This window comes from Lepisosteus oculatus, chromosome 6 (genome assembly GCF_040954835.1).
Source record: "Lepisosteus oculatus isolate fLepOcu1 chromosome 6, fLepOcu1.hap2, whole genome shotgun sequence".
Taxonomy (NCBI): Eukaryota; Metazoa; Chordata; class Actinopteri; order Semionotiformes; family Lepisosteidae; genus Lepisosteus; species Lepisosteus oculatus.
The window spans coordinates 51346308-51368985 of NC_090701.1; the positions used below are offsets into that span (position 1 = coordinate 51346308).

The following is a 22678-nucleotide window of genomic DNA, read 5'->3' on the forward strand; positions in this document are numbered from 1 at the left end:
TCCACTTTCCAGGATAAGAATTCAATAAATTCAAGAATCCCTTGCTTGACTAGTTAGTAACACTATGCTATATAAAATGCCAGGCTATGACTTTCCAGTGTCACTGAGAACCTTTGCATCATAATCATTAGGTGGGATAAATGTAGAGAGTTTCTAAGGTACAGATAAAGTAAGTCAAATGTTTTCCTAAAAGGTTTAAAAGTTACAATGCACTCAGGATGCAGGTCATGCCAAGATTTTCAGTGAGACAAAAACGGGATGGATGAATTTGCTCTGCAGACTGCTGGCTGTATTTGTTTGTACTTGAATTATGAGAATTGAGAATTATTTGATTAGATTGAAGCCAGTAGATTGAGACTGGCCTCAAAATTCTGTACAGAAAATAATACTCTGAGCTGGCCGTGACATCCTTTTAAGAAAGTCAGTTGAAGTCCAGTGTATGACTTTCCAGGTGCATGACTTTGCAATAAATATTGACACTTCACAGCTGCACTCAGTCTGAGGCTGGGAATTCAGACTGCATGGAGTTTTCAGTTCCGACCCATGTAGAAAGGGAGTGTGCCATCTGTTACAGGTAGCTCTTTCCACAAGCCAGTGGCATGCTGACTGGGTTTCATTGGCTATTCTAGATGACCACATTCTCCATGGACCATGCAACAGGGGAGATCAGTCACATGTATCCCACCTTGTGCCTTTTGCTTAAAGGATACCAATGAATGCACTGCTTATTTTAAATGTGATGCTTATTTGGATGTATTCATTTAGTGTTTTAAATAGTTATATTGCTCTTTGTATTGAATTTCCCTAAGCAATGCTCAGGTTTAGAAGAAATACACAGATATTCGATCACAATAGTAGAACAAAAAAAACTTTCATGACAACTCATTCACACCCACGGTTTCTATTGATCGGTCTGTGTAACGCAAAGATGCCCCCTACTGTATGAAATGTAACATCCAAAAATGCATCAATTTAAATAATTAGTTTTTTTTTTCCTTTAATAAATCTATATGCCAGGCTCATCTCTCTTTTGTCAATACAATTTTTAAATACTAATTTCTGTTTATTGGCACTTACTAAATTCACTTACTGTTCCTTTGCTTCAGTCATTATAATGTGCGGATTTTGGATATTGATTACAGAACGTGTCTGCAAAACAACAAAATAAATCTCCGGCCTTCACCAGTTAGGTCCAGATGGTTGAATTTAAACATGAATTTAAGACTTTTTTAAAGCAAACCCTACAAGGGAAAACTTTTAGGAAATGTATTTGCAAACTTCCTCAAATATGACTCTTTTCTCTTTGCTGACATTTGAAGAACACTTTTATTAGGGGGCAAACAATTAAGTAGGGAGGATTAGGTCTGCAGACTACAAGGTTGTATTGGGTTTTTTTTGTGAGTGTTGAGTTAGGCAGGTTAAGAGATAGCCTTATAGTAACCACGAGTACGGTTATTTAAGTGTTCCCAGAAGCCTTTAGGGAATGACCATCCATCCTTAGTCACCTGACAAACTGGTTTCAGACAGCTGGTCAGGTGACAGTATAAAAACCAGGAAGCAGGGAGTTGGTCTTTATCTGCCATCTAGGGACAGAGAGCAGAACGATTTGTAATCTGCCCTAGAGCGAGGGACAGACAGACAGACAGATGGACGAACAGAGGGAGGGAGAAAAAAAAGCATCAGTGTGAATACAGGAGAACTCTGTGAGTCTGAAAGTTGCAGAGAAAAAATTTATTTTCTTTAGAGCCAGTTAGTAAGTGTATTCTTATCTCTGCGGATTTGCAGTTTTGATTACACTGTTATGTTATTACACTGTTATTGTTGTGTTACTGTCTATTGTCTTATCTTCTGTTCTATTTATATACTGCACCTGAGTGACTAAGGAGAAACACTTTTCACTGTACTATTCACCTGTGTAAGTATAATGACAAATAAAGTTGAATTGAATTGAATTGGCTTGGCAGAGACTGATAGGGGCATGAAATATGTACCCCAGGGATGTTGTTTCTTTCAATCTGTAAGGCAAATACTGTACAGCAAATGTGTTTGGTGCTAGTGAAAGAGTCTAGCCATCCTGTCCCACAGTTGCGTTCAAACCTGGAGTACCAGCACTGTGTCCAGCAGGACACTGATCACAGTTTAATGCGGAAAGCTTTGGGTGGCCCTTGTCATGTTAGGACAGAAGCATGAGCCGAAAATGTAAAGCATCACTTTGACGTCAGGTGTTGCTAATGTAGCAACAGAAGGGACACAAACCCTACACCTCACTGTGCAGTAGGACAAACACTGACAACAACAGGATAATCCAAAGCTCACACTGATCCCAAAACCACCAAATAACAAACATTTCCAGTTTTGAAAATTGTCATTCCTGTAAGCAGACCTCAGACATCTGCCCAGAATAGAGAATAGTATAGTTTTCTATTCTGTAGAGCAGCCTGCAAAAATGAGTTACACACGTTTCTGATGGGATTCATCTAAAAACACAATGTTCGTCCTGTACAAACATTTTCCTATCTACAGTATGTTGATCCACAGACTGAGTCATGCAAATGAACGTTTTCAGTGACACAGTACAAATTGTACGCTTGCCTTTTTTTCATTTTAAACAGCAAATACAACAAGGGGGGCTGATGCAAGTTGTCAACATGCTCCAAAGCATTGATAAAACTGTCAAGTGATGGGCTAAGCTGGGCTGAGTAGCCACCTCTCATCTGCCTCCTTTCTTAAATTCTTCCATCAGAGGACAGTGCCACTGGAGTGTGGCCATGGTAGGTGAACGAACTCTGGACACCCCTGAGTAACTCCAGGTGGCTAAAGGCCACTGAACCATGACATAACTGCTGTGAGATTAATACTGACGAATCTGTGTGCCTGTAATTTGTGCAAACATCACCTTTGCATGTGCAAACTCACACACACATTTCATGCCACGCACGTTGTCACACGTTTTCACACTTCGTGCTTAGGGGTTAGGGGGATGCACACATTGAAATTGCCCCAGAGGAATCGTAAGCTCAGGCATTTTCAACAAGCATGTCCCAGCTACTTGTGTCATCCTAGTTAGACAGGTGAAATGCTTAGCATTGTGTAACTAATTATGTAAAATACGTGCACTACATTACTAAAATATTTCAGTACAATGTAATATATTTTGTACTATATTTTAAAAGCAGCATGATTTCCTCGGTCCATGATGTTTTATAAAGGTATTATATGATTGTGCTTCTCAACTTTTTTTCTCTTTCATTTTCAAAGTGCTTCTCAACTTTTTTTCTGTTTCATTTTCAAACTGCTTAATAAATGGAGGTAGTGGTATTCATTGCTGACAATAAAAAACTGCAGTATCCTAGTCTCTTCCATCTTAGTCATAAGAAACAGTCAGATGTTTCCACACAGGGCAGTTTCAATACAGGGCATATATGTCTGAGCTGAGCAACAGCACAGACTTTGGAACACTTTCTTTCTAAAAAACAATTGTTTTTTGGGTGTTGCTTTTACATTTAGCAACTCAAAGGAAAAAGATGATTTCTGTATAATACATTTGTAGGTAGTGCGCTCACTGACCATAGCATGACGCCTTTATATACACATGCTCAAATGTCTTAAAGAACACTAGTGAGCTTTGCTGGTACTGGTGGCATCGTCTCAGTCTGATTTGTTCTTGTGTTTTCATGCTGTTATGTTTTTTGTAACGCCATGATCCTAACCAGGACTGAAAGTGGATTGATGAATGTTTTCTGTAAACTAAAGAGCTTCTTTTCAATGCTAAAACTGATGGAGGGCAATCTTTGCAGACAATAGTACTCAATGGTCAGCCTGTAGAGGTTGTGGGGAGTCTATGGGAATGCATATTGATCAGAGGCATAGTTACACCGAGAATACAGACAACATTTTTTAAAAAGCAAATCAGAGATGTTTTTAATTCAAAGACTCAAGAACTTTAATGTTCTAATTTCATAATATCCTAGAGATGGCATATAAAAGCCTTGTTGAGAGCATCCTGGGATTTAACATGACAGTGTGGTATGGAAACCTAAACTGTCCCGGATTGTGAAAATGGCAGGAAAAATAACTGGGAAACAGCAGCCCCAGCTCTGCAACTCATATCATAGTACAGTTCTCAGAATGCCCAGGAACATCACAGCTGACTCCACACATCCACTCCATTCCCAATTCCTAATCTTCCCATCAGGAAGACGGTATAGGGTACCAAATTGAAATAAAAACATTTATAAGAAGTCCTTTGTCCCCTCTGCAATAAAACTACTTAAGGAAGGTATGTAAATGTAGTCTCCCCTCTAAATATTTATTTATCCATCTATTTATGTATCACATACTGTTGTTGTGATTTTATGTGACTCTTGTGTTTTGCTTGTGTGTTTTGTACTTCTGTGAAAGAAGCCAAAGACAAACTTCCACAGCAGTGGACAATAAAGTATCTATTTTTGTAATATATGACTGCCTGCTGGTCTGGCTTGTAGTTTATATGTTCACCTATGCATAACAATTTTTATCTAGCATATACTGTAAATTATGAAGAAAGAAAATACTTGGAAACCTGAATGATTTGGGAATGAAAGGCTAAAAGCGCACTCTCAGTAGAATTGCTGTCTATATAGATCGATGTTAGAATTATAGTTATTGGAGCCTGACTCCAATTTAGCCAAGGAAACCTATCATAGTATTTTCACCCCATAGTGATTTTGTCTGCTGCTTACCAAGACATCTCCACTGTCAGTGAAGGGGCTATACTTCAAAGCCTGTGTACTCATTCCCAAATGGAAATAATTACCCCTGCTGTAATTTTGGACTCATTGAGAAGTGTGGCTCAGCTAGAGCACACAATAAGAAGCTTTCTGAATCACTACTACTGATGCTATGATGGTGAGCCACATGAGACAAGTGGTTTATGATGACAGGACCAGTGCCACATGGAACAAAAAATCCTTGTTTCTTGGCACTCTTTGAAGAAAGAGATGGGCTCCAGCAGTAGAACATCACCCTTGAGTCTTTTGCTGGTAGCATCTTTCTCAATCTTGTTTTTTTTTTCTTCTAACAAATTGTAGAATTGAGAGTTGAAAATGTTTGACTCAGTTTAAAGCTTTCTGCATGTTGAGGAAACTCATACAGCAAAAGATATGGAGGAAAGTAAGTGGATCAGAGCATCCAATATAAAGGTATGACTGCACAAAGGAAAAGTCCCAAATAAAAGTATTACTTTTAAAGCAAGCTGGTTTGTTCCACTTTCCCCTGTGGTTTATGACCTCTTTATTCAGGATGCAGTACACAACATTGTTTGCTTTTTTCAAGTAGGGTTGTTTTGTTTCACAGTTTTTACAGCACTGCCAGTCTTTAGGTTATCAGTTTGTAACACAAAATAATCTCTAAAAGCTTCCCAAACAAATTGTTGTTAGAATTTAATAGCAATAATATTATTTATGCCTTTGTCTAACTTCTTTATTGCAATATTTCTTTTGTAGAACAAGTGTTTGCTTTCTTACACAGTAAAAAGAGAAATCCTGCACAAAAGTAAAAAAACCGTTCAAAACTGCAGTTTCGAATTTATCAGCTGAATGGAAAACGGTTGCATAGCTTGGGATGTGAAATGTCAAAAACAATATTAACTAAATATGTTGAAACTAAAATAATAAGATCACTTTATCTTTCACTCACCAAGTAATTGCAAAAATGCACACTTCATACACACTTACAGTACAGTATGTAAGTACAGTTTGTTGAATAAGGTAAATAATATATAGGACTGGATTAGAAATATGAGCAAGACATTACTGTCTCAGTATTATATTACAGTATGTTTCCTTTCCAAGTAAGTGGAACCACACCAGAGTTCCTCTACAACGATTTCCAGATCAGGATGTTTGTGCTCCTCTTAAGGACCTTAAAACAAAGGCACAGTGTGCTCTTTCCACAAAATGAATAAAAGCCAATTTAAAAAAAAAATGTTCAATACTGACTTTATACATTAGGCCCAGTTGGACAGTGTTTGAAAGAACTAGGATGAACGTTTTGGTTTTCATCGACCGCAAGATCTGTAATCACTTTGATGTGTGCCTATGAAACCTGCTGATTTTATAGTGGTTTGGTTTAAAAACCTGCCATATGAACGATGTAGCCTTGGGACAAATGTACAAAGGCTTTATGCAGAGTGCCCAGGGAGGCAGTGTTCTAAGAGAGTAATGTGCAATGTGGTGTGCAGACTTTCAGTTCATGTATGCCAACACTGTAAAGTGACCCCTCTTTTTGACACTGACATTACATTTAATCTCTGCATCCCCAAGTTAGGTTTACTCTAGTGGCAGGCCTGGAGAGAGAGACTGCAGCAGATACAGGGACTGGCAAGTATTTGGAGCTTACAAACTGTAAATGTTGTGTTTCAACTTGTTTTATCTGTGGCACACTGACAGGTTCCAGCTCCATTCACCAGGAGCGAGTCAATATGTGTTTCATTCATGACTCTTCAGTGTGAAATGCAGGAAGACTGGGATTAGCACTGTTTAAATCAGACAAACTAAACGATTTTTTTCCCTTGAAGAAAAACACATTTGTCTTGTTACTGACCGCCACTTTTCTTTCAGAAATTAGTTGCTTGAAACTATGAAGAGTTATTTACTCTAATTTCGTATTTACGATTTTGTTTATTCATTTTGAGTGAACTAGGCTGTTAAAAGATCATTCATAGGATATACTATATACTATATATCGTATAGTTTTGACTAACATTTATTTCTTGGAAAAAGATAAACCTAAGTATGTCTTAAAATAATATATATGTATGTATGGTTCGAAAATAAAGATTTTGAAGACGTTAATTAGAATTTTTAAAGGAAGCCATACTCCGTTAGAAAAGTTGTTTCTCTGTGTTTGTCAGTAGAACTTAAAAAAAAAACTCCGCGTTTAAAAAATGAATTTAAAGAGCCCGGGGTCAGGTGAGAAAATTATATTACGTAACTCCAGTATCAAAACATTACCTCGTGTGTGGCGTAGTCTATATAATACTCGACATAGTCAGCTCGGTCTAAAATTATATTGGTTTATTTAGCCAGGCTAAAGAATTATGTATCGGGTTATGCCCTAGCTACGGTATAGTTACAGGGGGTGGAAGGTAAATATTTATGAAGTCATGGACAATTTGACTAAGGGTGAGATACTATGAGAATATGAAGGCTCAGTCCTTTAATGATTATTAATGTATTACTGAGTATTATTAAAGAAATTCATTTTCACAACTGGTTTGCATAGAAGGATGAGAGGTATGTAAAATTAGTTTAACAACAACTATAATTTATTTTGGTTATACTTTTTCTTGTGAAATTTCGATATACAGTTCTACGCCTGAAATGCGCATTTCTCCACCACGGCTGAATATATATTGTTTTAATTTCGTATTTACGGTTAAATACCGCCACATAGCGGAACCTGCACGTAAAACCACATCCATGGAGACCCGGAAACAGTCGCTTGACCTTTCCCACGGGCTCCAGCGTGCTTCCTTTGAGAGCGAGACCGTCATGGCGTCCTGCAGTGTGGAAGACGTGCTCGCCAGAGCCGAGAAAGAAGAAGCCGAAAAACTCAAAAGCATCTCGGTCCACAAAGAACTCGAACTCGAGTTCGACCTGGGGAACTTGCTTGCATCTGATAAAAATCCTCCCCACGTCCGAGAGTTCAAGCAGCAGAAAAAAGAGGAGTTCCTGCGCTCTCTCGCCCGGGGCAACACGCAGCTGCTCATCAATGAGCTCTGGAAGTTGCCCACAGAGAGGGTCGAGGAGGTGATAGTGGCCAAGCTACCCGACCCTTCCACTCGGCTGCCGAGAGAGAAACCGGTGCCTAAACCCAGGGCGCCGACCAAATGGGAGGAATTCGCCAAGCTGAAGGGGATCCAGAAGAAGAAGAAAACCAACCTGGTGTGGGACGACGTACACAAGGAGTGGAAAAGGCGGTGGGGCTACAAGAGAGCTAATGACGACACCAAAGAGTGGCTGATCGAGGTTCCCGCGACCGCCGACCCCAACGAGGACCAGTTCGCCAAGCGCGTAAAGGCCAAGAAGGAGAGGGTGGCCAAAAACGAGCTGAACCGGCTGAAGAACATCGCCCGGGCGCAGAAGATCAAAGTGCCCGGCGCTGGGCTGACGCCCGCCAGCCAGCAGTCGAAAGCGGAGCTGCAGATGGCCATGCAGGTGGCCAAGACATCCACGGCCTCCGTGGGTAAGTTTCAAGACCGTCTACCCAAGGAGAAGCCGGCTAGAAACACGGGGAAGAAAAGGAAGTTTCAGCCCCTCATCGGCGACTTCTCCAGCGAGAAGCAGAAACAGCTGGACATGCTCAAGATCATGGACGGCAAGAAACCCAGGCTGGACATCACCAAAGCCGTCAACAAGCAGATGAGGGAAGAGGATGTGGAGTCGGGGTCCAAGAGGAGGAAAACGCCAGGGAAAAAGGGCCGCAAGGGTAACTTTTCTGGGAAAGGAAAGGGGAAAAAGGGACGCGCTGGAGGCGGAGGCAAGAACAGAAAGCCACGCATGAAGCAAGGGAAGCGATAGAGGCGCCACGGGCTTCTCGCGTTTTGCCTGGCGTGGAAGAGGAGCGTGTCTAGATGCAGTCGTCATTCGGTGTTCTGTACAGAACGAACTTTTTCTGCAAACCTTGGTGCCTTGTTCCCCCCCAAAGAAATAACCGTGAGGCCCCGTGGAACTGGTTTCACGTTTAATGGGACGCACATCAATGAACTGTGCACTGGGTTAAATATTTTTGTATCCGATGGTTAATAGGACACATGATATGGTAGTTCAGGTGCGTAGCTGCGTCAGCTGCAAAGGAACAAGTAATAGGTTTATTCCCTGCTGAGAAGTGACGAAAGGAAACAACGTTTCGGCTGGAAGACTCTTTAACTCTTACACCCGAAGAATGCTCCGCCCCGCCGAAACGTTGTTTCCTTTCTTCTCTTTTCAGCATGGAGTAACCCTATTGTTCCTCCACATGATACGATGCCTTGCTTTGCTTCTTTTGCAGTGTACGGTACTGTGCGTGACAATTCGCTGGATGAGTGAAATTTCTCTCGACTGAATATTAAGTCTCTCCGTAGAATCGTGTGTTGTTTTCGCTTTGAGCTCTGAAAGCCCTTCGTCCAAATTGTTTTTTGTTCATTTGCCTCATGTAGAATGCCCATCTGTTAACAAATGATAAATGGGTGTAAATGTAGAAGACCTTATCATGAGCCTAAATGTAGTTCAGATTCTATTGTACAGCAGCATGTTTTAATTGATATTCGAGTTGCATTCTCTTTTACATCAGGTATTTATGAAACAGAAGAGTTGATATAATTGCAGCCTTAGTCTTGACCTAGATTCAGTCAAAATAAGCTAGTGATATCTGGTACCTGATACAGCTGTAACTGCTGTGCAGTGGAAATCTGTCTTGCCTGTCATTTTGTCGGTTTTATGATTGGCCTTGGTCTAACTTTAGGTTAGGTTAACTTTAGATCTAACTTGCTGACCTGACTGGGTGAAATTCACTTGATTACAGGCCCTAGATGGGCTCTATACTATCATGACACATACAATGGGGGACTGTTTTTTCAGCTTCTGACAGGGAATAACAAATATTCAAAGTTCTGTACTACTTGTATTCTGAATACATTCTGCGTGTGATAGTATTTTTACAGTTAATGGACTCTTTTATGTCTTCAAAGATGGTTTTTGTAATGTCTTTCTAGTTTGTTTGAAGGGCTTAAAGGGTGGTAATATGAAGGCCCAGCATTCGTATATGTGCCTAAAGTTAAGAAAATTAAGTGTCGGACTTGGGAATCTGAATATTTAAGGTGTGCATAAGCCTAATTTTGCTGCTGTCTGAAGAGTAAATATTACAGAATGTATTTGAAGTTGGTGGCTTATGAATAAACGTTCACCAAACAGTTGCTGTGGAAATGTTCATTTTCTTTGTATAATCTTAATTACTTACTACTGTATGTTTGAGTGGTGCTGTTTTAATAATCACTAGTGTTCATTGTTACAGTGGTAACCTTATGTCATTTAAGATCTGAAATCTATGCAAATTGTATGAGAGAATCGGATTCCCCTCTTGAAAACAAACATTTAAGCTAAAGTGAAGTTTGAAGATAAGAGATTAAAACTCTGTTAATATACATTTTAATGCTGTTTTGGTGTACTTCTAGAACTTGGCCTTGTAATCTTATCAACATGTTATTAATCTTATTAGCCCTAACCTTGTGGTGGAGACTAAAATTGGTCTACAGATAAGTAAATGTGTAAGAGGAATGCCACAGTTACTATGACAACGGCTAAGTTTGGGTTTCCCTAGGTTAAGGGTTCCTAATGCTGGTTCTGGGGAGTTCAAAACCAGCAGCTTTTATAAGTAATCATTAAACCATCACTTTCTACACGACCTGGCTTGACAAGTGATCAATTAAAAACGATGTGTTGATTAATTTAGAAAGAACTTGTGGCAAACATCAGAATCCCCTGAAATTCTCAAGGGGTGAAGTTCCCTTAATTGGACCAATGTGTTTAATTTATCACTGCTGCTTCTGCCCTATAAAATCGGGTAGCTGAGGATGTCCTGTAAGACCAAACGGCGCGACTGTCTTGCGTGCAGATCTTTTGCAAGTTATTGGAAGAGCTGTGTGCCTTTCGTACCGCTAGAGGTCGTCGCAGCTTCAACAAAACTTAACACGGACAGGCAGAAATTGTCCTTTCTCTCCAGTCAAAACTTTCTGTACAGTAAATACACTAGACACTGATGTCCAATGTATTGAGTGTCAGCCACATCTTGGGTCTCAAAACGAGAAGAAGTTTTAAAAAGACGTCGATACAACTGTATTTTAATGTGCTGACTTATTGAGTACTGCAGAAAATGAGGCTTCAGGGTCCCCAAGTAGCACCAGTCGTGAACAGCACATAATCGGAATTAAAATTAACCTACAGCTGCTTTATGACTTTTTTTTATATAAATTATCGAAATTAATTTACATAAATTGTCTAAATGTTCATTTACACTAGAGAACGACACGTTAATGTCCACTGCTGAGATGCCGGTGTACTAGAGAAGTCTAAAATGCCAAATAAATATAAACAGAACAAAATGTTGTGATCATGTTAACGTGCAGCGCTATGGTTTCGCCTCAACGGTCCTCCTATATCCCACAATTCTTCCGCCGGAGAGCCCCTGGAAGACTTCGCCTGCAATGGCAGGACGTGAGAGAGTCGTGCAGTTGCTCAGGCAATTGGAAAGGGCTGCGTAAGTTTCTTTGCAGAAATCCGAAAATGGGGTTTACGGGTTATACAGAAACGTCTCCACCTGTAAACATGCTAATGTTTGCTTACGCAGTAACGCATACTTACCCAATCGTGCTACTTGCTTACATGTGTGCAATTCCTAGAGCCACGTAATTCAGAGAAAAAAAAACAAATCGGTAATATTCAAGATTATTTGTTCGTCTGTTTAAAAAAATATTAATTGTGGTTGTTCCTTAGAACGATCCTTAAAAACAGTCATACATTCAGTCGATAAAGCGACTTGTTGAAAGAAAAGCTGAAGTTACACTTCAAAGTAACGACTTTGCAGGCGAGTGTAGAACAGAACGTGCACAAACCCCAGCCATGCGAGAGGTGTCATTTTTTGACAGATGGGTGGCCTTCAAGTTGGGATAATTATGCATTAGTCTTAAAAGCAGAATACAATAAATTACCACATGTAAAAGCATGTATAGTAAATATTTAAATAAAATATGTACACTATTTGATTTTTGAATTGTTCTTTTCCTGTTTTGTCACAGGTGCAGATGTCCTGCACATTCTCACAGCTATTATCAAGGTATTTTGTAATACGAAGTTGCGTTAAAGCTGAACCCGGTACTGTTGCCAAATGACAAAGGATTACAATTATTCTGAAGTAAAAATGGCGTGTTTAAAAATCTTCAGCTGGGACCTATGGCTGAAGTTGAAACAGGACAGAAGATTAATAAAAACAAAGCAGAAAATGAGGAAAACTGCAAAAAATGAAATTATAGATTTATATTGTAGTTTTGTTGCTGATCTGTTAATCTTAGATCTACACTCTGGTAGAAAATATTAGATTTATTCAGATTCAGTATACTGTACATTCCAGTTCTCTCTCTACAGTTTTAACTTTCCTTTTCATGACAAAGTTCAATCTGTGTTCTAGCTTCAGGGCATACATCAAGTGGAAAAACAACAGACTATGCATTTGAGGTATGTGATTTTAAATTGTAAATTCAGTAGATTCAAAGTTGTGCTTAAGGCCTGCAAACTAGTGCTGAAACATTTTTACTCTACCTGCTTATATTTCAGATGGCCTGCTCAAACATCAGATATGGAGAAGGGGTTACCAGAGAAATTGGAATGGTAATGGGGTTTTTTTTTCATAAATTTGTGAGGTTAAATCCATCTCTCTCTGGGTATATGCCAAACATGACCAGCTTATTTAAGTTGTTTTCACTGATAAATTACTTTTTTAGAGTTAGTTACAATATTGCACTGAAGATCTGAAAAGGTCCTTCGGCCCCTCTAGCCTGTTTAGCAGTTAGTTGTTAATTGTTCGGTGGGCCCATCCGGATGTTTCTTGAAAGTTTCGTTTTCAGCTACATGGCATGGTAGTTTGTTCCAGACTCCTACAGTCAGCAGTTACTGCTGTTATCGGTTTCAAATGCACTTCCATATCATTTCTATGGTATATCATTTCTGCTTGTGTTCTCTAATTGGCGTTCATTCTGAAGAAAGCCTTTGAGGATTTTGAATACATTATTATTATTAATTCCTTAGACTTATATAGCACTTTTCTGGACACTCCACTCAGAGTGCTTTACAGGCAGTGGGGACTCTGCTCCACCACCAGTGTACTCCCACTTGATGAATACTTGTATCAAGTCCCCTGATTACCTTGTCTAATGAAGACAGAAAGTGTTTAGTTCCTTCAGCCTGTCAAGGTAGACCATTTCCTTAAGCCCCAGTTTGCATCTGGAATGTTAGGTACTTAACCCAATACCACTAAACAGTATACTAGGTCTGTGTAGAGTTCTTAAGTTGGCAGACATGTTTATCTAAAGTGACTTTCAATCACATGCGTTAAACTCCTGTCTCAAAAGGTGCATACTGTCTAATAATAGCAGATGTTTATATTTGCTATATATAGGATTCTAACATTAATTCCAGTTATTCATTAGAATCCATATTATAAAGCAAATATATATTTGGTTAGCATACAAAAAATCAGAAGAGAGGTGGACTGAACCTTTACTAATTAGTAAGTGTTAATAAGGGTTTAACACAAATTACAATTGTTGCTGTTTATTTGTTGTACTGTTTTATATTTTACACATGCATATTCACCATGTGGATTTAAGAAAAAACAAGACGTTTCATCTTTATTCTGCTGGGTTATGCAGGACCTCCTGAACCTGGGATCTAGGAATGTGTGCTTGATGACGGATAAGAACCTGTCTCAGCTGCCCCCTCTCACAGCTGTCCTGGACTCTCTGGTGAAACATGGGGTTCGTTTCAAGTGTTATGACAAGGTGCGGGTGGAGCCCACAGATGCCAGGTCAGCTCACTCTTAGCTCCTCATGTTTTCCTTATGATTCAGTTGACTGTCCCTAAGTGACAGTTCTCCATAAGAGCTGAGATTTCAGGACACCCGTGAGTCCAGTGAGCCAGCAATGACACATTCTGGGCTTCAGGATCGGTGCTTCAGGGCCCGATGTCGCGTGTCATTTTTAGGGATGTGCACCTTCCAGCAACACAGCTCTCTGCAGACTGTCTACAAGTTGTGTACTTATGTTCAAGTTTTGTCACTCCATACCATCGTGCTATCATGCCTTATTATCCAGTTTGAGATTTATTTAGAAACAGCTCTGACAACAACGAGTTTTAAAAGCTCATTTTACAGATTTGAGCAGAAACATGTCTTTCAGTGCTTTTCTTTTTTTGTTACAGCTTTAAGGAGGCTATCGATTTTGCACGGAAAGGGGAGTTTGATGCCTATATAGCTGTAGGAGGGGGGTCAGTGATTGACACCTGCAAAGTAGCCAATTTGTATGACTGCCACCCAGAGGCCGATTTCCTTGATTTTGTCAACGCTCCCATTGGGAAGGGAAAGGCAGTCACAGCTGTGCTCAAGCCACTGATCGCAGGTATTGTTGAAGATAAGATTTGAAATCACTGCCTTTAGATTAGAGATGAGCAACATGAAAGGGCCTCAGACTCCTAATTTTCATTTGATCTCTGACATCTTAATTAAACTACTGAGCAAGTTAATTGGGTAAGAAGCCAAATCACCTGTTTTAAGTCTCTTTTGACTTCATTTTCTTAAGAGTCCTATGCTGTTAGGACATACAGAGTCACAAGTGAGCAGTATTTACACTCTCAACAAAAGACTTGAGAATGAATGGAACGTAACGTATTTAATTTTCTGAACAGTGCTGTAAATACAGGTATTGGTTGTGGTTCTTCTAGTGCCAACAACAGCCGGGACGGGAAGTGAAACAACTGGAGTGGCAATATTTGACTTTGAGAGTTTGAAAGCAAAAACTGGTAGGTACTGTACATTCCTTTGCCTTCGAGAAGCTTTTTTATTTAAATAAACATTTATTATTTATTTAATTGTGATTATTATATTTTTTATTTGAAGTTATTAATTCTGTTTTTATTTGACTGAAATCAAACATAATCTACATATGCAGTGTTTGTAAGCAGACTGTCAATTACCAATGAATGTACTGCAGTATTCCTCATACAGATGTACTTTTTCCCTCTGTGCTTGTGTATCAATTGTCCATTGCTAAGGTATTGCTAGCAGAGCTATCAAACCGACACTTGGGATGGTGGATCCTTTGCACACTCTTCACATGCCCCAGAGAGTCGCTGCTAACAGTGGCTTTGACGTGCTGTGGTATGTATTAAACTATGATTACCTTTGATGACTTTTGGCATGAACTGTGAACTTTTTAATAACAAGCTCCCTAACACTGGCTTCTCGACCTGAAAGGAGAAAGATACTTAATTTTACAAAATGAAATCCGTGACCTGTTGTCACTTCTACATTTCTTTTCACTTTTTTACAGGATTATTTCTCACCTTAAAAATGTGTTGATCATACTGTGGAGATACTGGAAGTACAAATGAAGCTTTCATCAGGCAGACTGCAGTCATTGTGGGCAATGGCAGCATTACTGGCAAATGGAGAAAGATAAGGGAGGAGGAGATTGATAGGGTTAGATGCATCTGGGAGACAGATGGTGTCTGTAATTTTATGGTCTGTGAAAACACATTATTGTTTGTAATTGTCAAGTTTTTTGGTGTAAGAATTAGCACAGTGGCGTCTCAGTTTTTTGGATCCTGGGTTAAGTTGAAGACCAAGGAGGTGTGGAGGTTGCATGTTCTTCCCAGGTTCATATGGGATTTCTCCAAATGCTCTGATTTCCTCCCACGTGCTGGCTAGGTTAATTGGTGTCCCTAAATGTGTGGGTGTGCCTTCTGAACTCCAAAGTGCTGTGCTTCCAATGTTCCCAGGAAATTATTCCAGGAATAAGGAGTAAGCAGGTTTCTCATAATGAATGGTTAGTGTAAGAATAGCAAACATGCTCTGTACACGACAAAAGTAGGTCAGAAATATGTGTCTGTTTTAGAACAGGCTTTCACATTTCTTTATGAAATGTAAAAAAATCTCAGGGCCAGAGATGTTGTTTTATTGTAAAGGGAATTAAAGCATGTAATCACGTCAACTCGGCAAGCTTCTTTCCATCCTATGAGCCACGTTAGAGAGGCTGTTAACATCAGCATGAGCTGCTCCTGTCAACCTCACTGCAGGGGTCGGTGGTGCCTGCCAGTTCTTTATGGTGAAAACGCCACCATATCCATGACTCCTGTTGGTTACTCATTAGCATAACATTGTCATTTTCCCTGTTGAAGAAAGGGGAAGAAGGGGACTGAGATGTTTTTTGGTCTCTGTGCATAGCCATGCCCTGGAATCGTACACAGCCCTGCCGTACAGCCTGCGTAGCCCCTGTCCCACCAACCCTATCCACAGGCCTGCTTACCAGGGCAGCAACCCCATCAGTGACGTCTGGTCCAGACACGCCCTCCGCATTGTGGCGAAGTACCTGAAACGGTATGTAACGGGCACTCCGCTCTCTTTTATTGGGTGTCTTTCTGCTTATGGTGTTTTTATTTTAATACCAGTGTATTGTGCAGTTTCCTTTTAGGACAGACTTGGTCTGTCACTAGTAAACTAATAAAACTGTCAAAAGTACGCAGATTAAGGGAGGAACATTTTGCTTCTGTTTGACCACATGGCTCAGCGTAGATTTTCCTACATAGTTGACAACTCCACAATTAACAGCAACAAGAAAACTTGACAACATAATTACAACTTTATATGAAGTTTATGTTCTTTATATAAGCTTAGATTTATGTTTTTTATACATAGTACACTTTATATGCATCATTTATGTTTGTGTTTTAATGAATTTACGTTTTTGAACAGTGGAATGTGGGTTTTGTATTTCTTGAAATATACAGGCTTGCCGTGTGACTTAAAACAGTGCAGCATACCAGCTGCAGTGACATGCTGAAAAAGTGTGCTGCTCAGCACTTAGTTTGGACAAGCGCTCCTGCCGTGGGCTGGAGAGGTTACAGCCTGTGATTCTGTCTGCAGGGCAGTGAGGGATCCGGGGGACCTGGAGGCCCGGTCCAGCATGCACCTGGCAAGCGTGTTTGCAGGAATAGGGTTTGGAAACGCCGGGGTTCACCTCTGGTAAACGTCACAGATGTGCTTTGCTGTAACTTGACTTCAGTTAGAGTAGAGTAGAGAGTAGAGGAGTTATTGCCATATCTATACAATACAACCATGCCATACAACACCACACAATGTAGACCGTACATTACAAACAAAATAAATAATAACAGAGCAATAAATATGTTGTGGAGAACAATAGACATGTTAGAAAAGTTACAAAAGAGACTTCTGCATCATCCATCTGTTGTAGTGGATGTAGTGGATTTCTGTGTTAAGCTGCTGTTGCACTGCAATTTCCCTCACGGGATCAATAAAGTATCTATCTAGTAAATTAAAATGATTAAATAGTACAGTTCGATTATATGCTTGAAGTAATCACTGTTGTACTCAAATATTGTGACCGTTGAATTAACTAAGCAAATTGGTCTTTTCTCTTTTCATGAAGCCACGGAATGTCTTATCCTATTGCCGGACACGTGAAGACTTTCAGAGCAGAAGGCTATAACGTGGACCATCCTTTAGTCGTATGTTGCTTATTTTCATGTACGTTAGCAGTATGGAAACTGTACTGTAGGAGGGGCCATTGTTCGAAACCTTCCTTCATTAAAGATCCCTTGGCACTGTGTGTAAGAGTAGGGGTGTTATTCTAGTGTCCTGGCTAAATTCCATGATGGGTTTTCGCAGTCCAGCTTCTCGAAACTATCCCCTTAATTCAATTGATGATGTAACTCCTCACGTCTCTACCTGAGGTGCTCTGCTGTGTTTTAATGTGGTTCCTGCATGTCACCCAGGTCCACAAGTGTCTCCCTTTCCAAGTGTAATGTGGGAAGAAAAGGTCTGTGCACATACATACTAAATGCACAAAAAGGAATTGTTGCTGTTACCATCGATGATATATTGAAATTACGTCCTTTGAAAAGAGGATGTTTGGTCAAGTTTTGAGCTGACATGAACCAATGGTATTTACAGAGTAGGTTTCAACAGAAGGGTCTGATTTTTGAGACTCCTCAAAAGTGCCATTTTAAAAGTCTGGAGGAATTGAACTGTCTCAAGGGGTATTCAGTATTTTCTTCAACAGTCAGGCTTGTCACCTCTCAGCATATTCATCAAAGATCTCATGGAGAGCAAGCTGGGGTATGCGAAAAGACAAATTCCAAATGCAAGAAATTGTATAGGGCTAATAAAGTGATCTCAATCTCTTCACTGTCTGCTGTGCTGAAAGATGGATTGATGTTTTAATTCTTAATTTTAATTGACCTGTCTTGGTCTATGTTACATCAGCACAAGGCTCTTGTTCTTCTGCTGTTTCTGCCAAATTATATGTTCAGTATGTTTTGTAGTATTTCTGTGTCTTAATAAAGTTTTATCCTTCTCTTCGCCTTCAGCCTCATGGTCTGTCAGTGGTGCTCACTTCGCCTGCAGTTTTCACCTTCACAGCCTGCATGTGTCCCGAACGTCACCTGGAAGCAGCAGAAATACTAGGTGCCTTTGTACATACCGTACAGTGCTGTGCAAAAGTCTTCTTCCTCTTTAAATGTTCTCCCATTTTTTTTACATTACAAAAGCTTAATGACAGGCTCATTGCATTTCTTATATCACTTTTATTAGGCTGATATTTTGTTACACCTTGATATTTCAGAATGGATGACAGATGTGTCAAGTCACTCTGTTTCGTCTTTCAATTTTAGAAACAATACCAGCAGCAGGTTATCTAATTCAAATTACAAAGGAATATGCGTATACTTTTTCTGTATATAGTAATAATAGATCAAAGTTTATTGCCTGCTCCTATGCACTGGGAATTTCTATTTAGCAGATTCATGGTTGAGGTGGCACATTGTGGGTTTGTAAGATATTCCCTTGAAGTCCTCTAAAGGTTGAATTAGGGTGTGGGTGTCCTCATCCCTTGAAAAGAGAACATGTCGTTTTTTAATATATTGCTTGAGAATATTTTATTTTATATCTCCGTACTCTTCATTCAGATGGAGTTGTGTGTTGCTTTCAACAACATCCTGCAGTGTCAATAAATGACTAAACTTGTACGATTTCACAGAGTCAAGAAGAGATTTTCTCTCCTTAGTGAGCTAAGCAGACTGGTTTCTGTCTCGCTACAGGAGCTGATGTCCGGAATGCCAAGCAGGGAGATGCTGGGCTGATTTTGTCAGATGTCCTGAGGAAGATTTTGTTTGATCTGAATGTTGATGATGGCTTAAGCGCCGTTGGTTACACTACAGATGATATTCCTGCCTTGGTTAAAGGAACTATTCCCCAGGTAATTTTGAAGTTACAGTGTATTCTCATATTATTCACCTAATTTTATATTTCATCTCTGTGAACATATATAGTATAGGGTAGTAAAGTTGTTAGTGTAAGTCCCAAAGCTTTTTGTTATATTTTTATTTTCAGAACGTCTGGTATACTCTAATAAACATTATGAACTTTATTAAACAGTAAATTTTACTACCTCATACAATTTAAGAAAGATTAATTATATTTCTTTTTTCCAAACAATTTCAAATAGTTATTGGATATTAAAACCCATGAATACTTTACTAGACGATAACTTTTTGTTACAACTTCAAAAACCTCCTTGTATTGTTTTTATTAGAATGGTTACTGCCCAGAATTGCAGTTTTTCTACTTACAATGCAGAGTCCTGACAATCGGATACTAGACTATCAATGCTGTATTCGTTTTGTAAGAAATTTAGCATTACATCCTGCCAAGTTTAACATAGTAATTTAATCACTCCTTCTATAGGAGAGAGTGACCAAACTGTCTCCCAGAGCCCACACAGAGGAAGACCTGACAGACCTCTTCGAAGCCTCCCTGAAACTGTACTGAAACAGAGACACTTCTGCCCTCTGTCAGCAACTACACATCCGCATTGCTAAGGATTCATCATTGTCTGGACCAAGAGCGAAAACCAGTAGCAATTACAGTATTGGATAATGGCACACAGCTCTCAACACTACATTCTAGAGAAAAGCAGAATGTTACTTTTGTCCTAATTACTTTAGATTGTAATCATACAATGATTTCTTAGAACTCTGAATGAAATAAGCTATTCAATTATACTAGTAGTCGTAATTAGAATGGTCAGACTGGCGTTTTTTTCATAAAGAACAATCATGTTACATTTGATGTCCCATGTTTCAGCCCAGTGACTTGTGTTACGTTTATGTTATAATTAAACTGTATCCCCCTACAGGCAGTAGGTGTGGTCTGGACCGGGCTGTCACAGATTTCAAGATTGGTTTTCTGAATGTACTGCCAGCTTCCACTATCCCAGGCATCTGCTTTTTGTGTCTCTCTCCCGTGCATTAGCCAGCCTTCCACTAGCTTACCGAAAAACCGTGAACAAAATGAGTTTCATCACAAATAAATTTGAAATGATACTTGAATATGTTTGGCTTTTATTTTTTTTTATTTTGTGTCAAATAGGTGGTGCAGTAGTTAGCATTGTTGCCTCACAGTAGACCCTGGGTTTAACTCCTGGGGTGCATGGGGTTTGCACCTTTACCGATGTCTACATGAGCTTTCTCCAGGTACTCCGGTTTCCTTCCTGTGTCTCAATTTGTGCTGTTCAGGTATCAGTATCTCCAAATGCCTGTAGAGTGTTACTGTAGGAGCTGATGTGAGTCAATGTGAATGCCCTGCGGCAGACTGACATTCTGTCCAGGGTGTAACCCACATCTCAGGGTGACTGTGGGCCACCATGACTGTGATTTGGATAAGCAGTTAATGAGAGTGATGTGATTGTTATATATGGAGTTAACTGTTGCAAATGAGTTGGCTGCAGGGTGTTTTTTTTTGGTCAGTGCAATGTGGTAGTGCAAAATCAGGATTAACTTAATATACAGGTATACCTTTCTTTTGTGAGCAGATTTGCTGTGATCCAAGACGACAAAATAACCTGGACCACCAGCATTCATACTGTGTCTCCAGAGCCGCGGAAGAGCTTTCAAGCAGACCTGATTTAGTAGAGGAGAACTTTAATCACTAAATCACAGTTTCTTGTAGTTCCTAAATCAAAACAATTGCATTATCATAACACCCAGATTTTTACATGGTGTAATAAATTATATATATATAAATGTTGCAAATAAAATTATTCTTTCAAAATCATTTTTGCATTCTGGTCAGTCTCTGCGAACTGCTTGCAATTCTGCCATCATGTCTCTCAGTAACAGACCTTGAAAAAAAACTAGAAAATACAATATATTAACAGTACAACATATTATTTTAAGTTAAACACAATATGTACAATTACAGTAGCTTTCAAAAGTATTCACCCCCTTTGGTCTTTTTCACATTTGATTGTTTTACGATATATCATCTTAAGTGTGTTTATTTGAGATTTTTTGCCATTGTTCAACACAAAACACTTCATTATGTGAACACAGAATTCTACAGTTCCTCCTAAATTTATTATAAATACAAAGCAAAATGTGTATTCACCCATTTGAGTCAATATCTTGTATCTCAACCTCATGTCCGATCCTACAGTTTAATTCCAAGGAAAATAATTTATAAATTAGTAATAAATTTGCCTATGAATACTGTGTGTATTAAGTCAAAATTCCCCCATTTGGGTTGAGGAATATCATAAATGTTTGGCCTTTACATTCATGTACTTGAACATTTCAGTAATTTAGTTATAATGAAAGCTTCCCAATACTTGAAATCGCTGGATAGAACTGACTATTCTATCAATCTAGCTTATTGCAAATGTCATCCTTGTCGACTTAATGGTCACAAATAAAAATTAATCTAATTTAAATAAAATGAAACCTGATTTTACTTCGGAGTTCCAGTATTTTTCGGTGGATCTTTTTTATTGTTTTTTATATAAGGTATTTTTTTAGCGTTAAAATTTAAAAATCTGTATCCCTTCCACTGAGAATCATCTTTAAGATGTTACTGAAATGAAAGAAAATCTGTCCTAGGAAGCAAAACCATTTTGAGATGCCTTTGAAAGAACTGACAAGCGTACAACAAAGCATGTCGAACAGGTGTCAGTTTCTAAAATCTGAATGGAGCTGTTTTCAAAAGCCTCTTTTTCGCTTTGAAAATATTCCCCTGGAAAACAAGAAGCGTGCAGTATACTTCTGTTACTGCTACTCCTTTGATGGAATACCTTCGCTTGTTCCTGTTTTAAGAGCCATGACGAGTTAGGTATTGAACTACCACTTGTGTTGTTGAGCAATAAATAGAAGATGATTAATCTTCTAACAGAATTACTCAGAAGTGAAGTTAATTTAATCTAATATTAAGAAGATTAGGTCAGAGGATTACTGGAAGACTGTTATGTAAAGAGAAGCTTTGAGCTAAGAATGTCTTAGGGTGTTTTACTGCCTTTAACTGGCTTAACATTTCACAGCTTGCAGAGGTGATGGGAGCAGTATTGACCACAGGAGACATTGGCATTGGAACAGAGGTACTGTACAGAGACTTTTAACGCCTGAAGGCAAGGAACACAGAGACCCGCCAGTTCAAACCGAGGGGAATGTAATACAGCCCGCAGAGGATTTTTAGTGTTACCTGAACGGAGACTGGGGAAATAGGACTGGGTGGTACCCCTCTCCTTCAAGTGGGCCATCAGAGACTACAGGCACTAAGGAGAAACGTTCGAGTGGCCTCTCCTCAGTACTTTACAGGGAAGACTGCTGTCCCTCCGGATTCGTTATGACCCTGGGAAGGACCTTTTGGTGCTGCGAATGCTGTTTTTGTTGTGTCTTTGAGTGACAGTGAATGTAGTTAGAAAATAAAAGGGCACTTATACAATACAAATGCTTGTCGCTGGTCTGTGTGTGCATTGGTGGTTCTGGGAGATAAACAGAACTAGAAGGGTGACAGTTCTGGTTCTCCAAACTTGGACCCTCAATCA

The 22678-nt window shown here is 39.4% G+C and overlaps 2 protein-coding genes across 2 annotated transcripts; both read left to right on the plus strand.

The window, feature by feature from the left end:
• Positions 1-7439: 7439 nt before the first annotated feature.
• On the plus strand, positions 7440-9934 carry rrs1 (ribosome biogenesis regulator 1 homolog). The gene has a single exon (XM_015353702.2). It carries the CDS (start codon positions 7461-7463, stop codon positions 8559-8561), a length of 1101 nt encoding a protein of 366 aa, XP_015209188.2. The 5' UTR covers positions 7440-7460; the 3' UTR covers positions 8562-9934.
• A 1238-nt stretch (positions 9935-11172) lies between these two features.
• adhfe1 (alcohol dehydrogenase iron containing 1) lies at positions 11173-20192 on the plus strand. Its single transcript, XM_006633900.3, has 14 exons — positions 11173-11274; positions 11813-11850; positions 12202-12248; positions 12348-12401; positions 13442-13596; positions 13989-14185; positions 14508-14585; positions 14838-14943; positions 16009-16161; positions 16708-16806; positions 17234-17312; positions 18174-18270; positions 18903-19060; positions 19549-20192. The coding sequence occupies exons 1-14, from the start codon at positions 11222-11224 to the stop codon at positions 19630-19632; spliced, it is 1398 nt and encodes a 465-aa protein (XP_006633963.2). The 5' UTR covers positions 11173-11221; the 3' UTR covers positions 19633-20192.
• Positions 20193-22678: the final 2486 nt, after the last annotated feature.

Coding starts and splice junctions, on each gene's coding strand:
- adhfe1 (XM_006633900.3), top strand. CDS start 11,222: ATGGCAGGACGTGAGAGAGTCGTGCAGTTGCTCAGGCAATTGGAAAGG. Junction 18,271..18,902: donor GGAAGCAGCAGAAATACTAG/GTGCCTTTGTAC, acceptor GTCTCGCTACAG/GAGCTGATGTCCGGAATGCC. Junction 19,061..19,548: donor TTAAAGGAACTATTCCCCAG/GTAATTTTGAAG, acceptor CTCCTTCTATAG/GAGAGAGTGACCAAACTGTC.
- rrs1 (XM_015353702.2), top strand. CDS start 7,461: ATGGAGACCCGGAAACAGTCGCTTGACCTTTCCCACGGGCTCCAGCGT.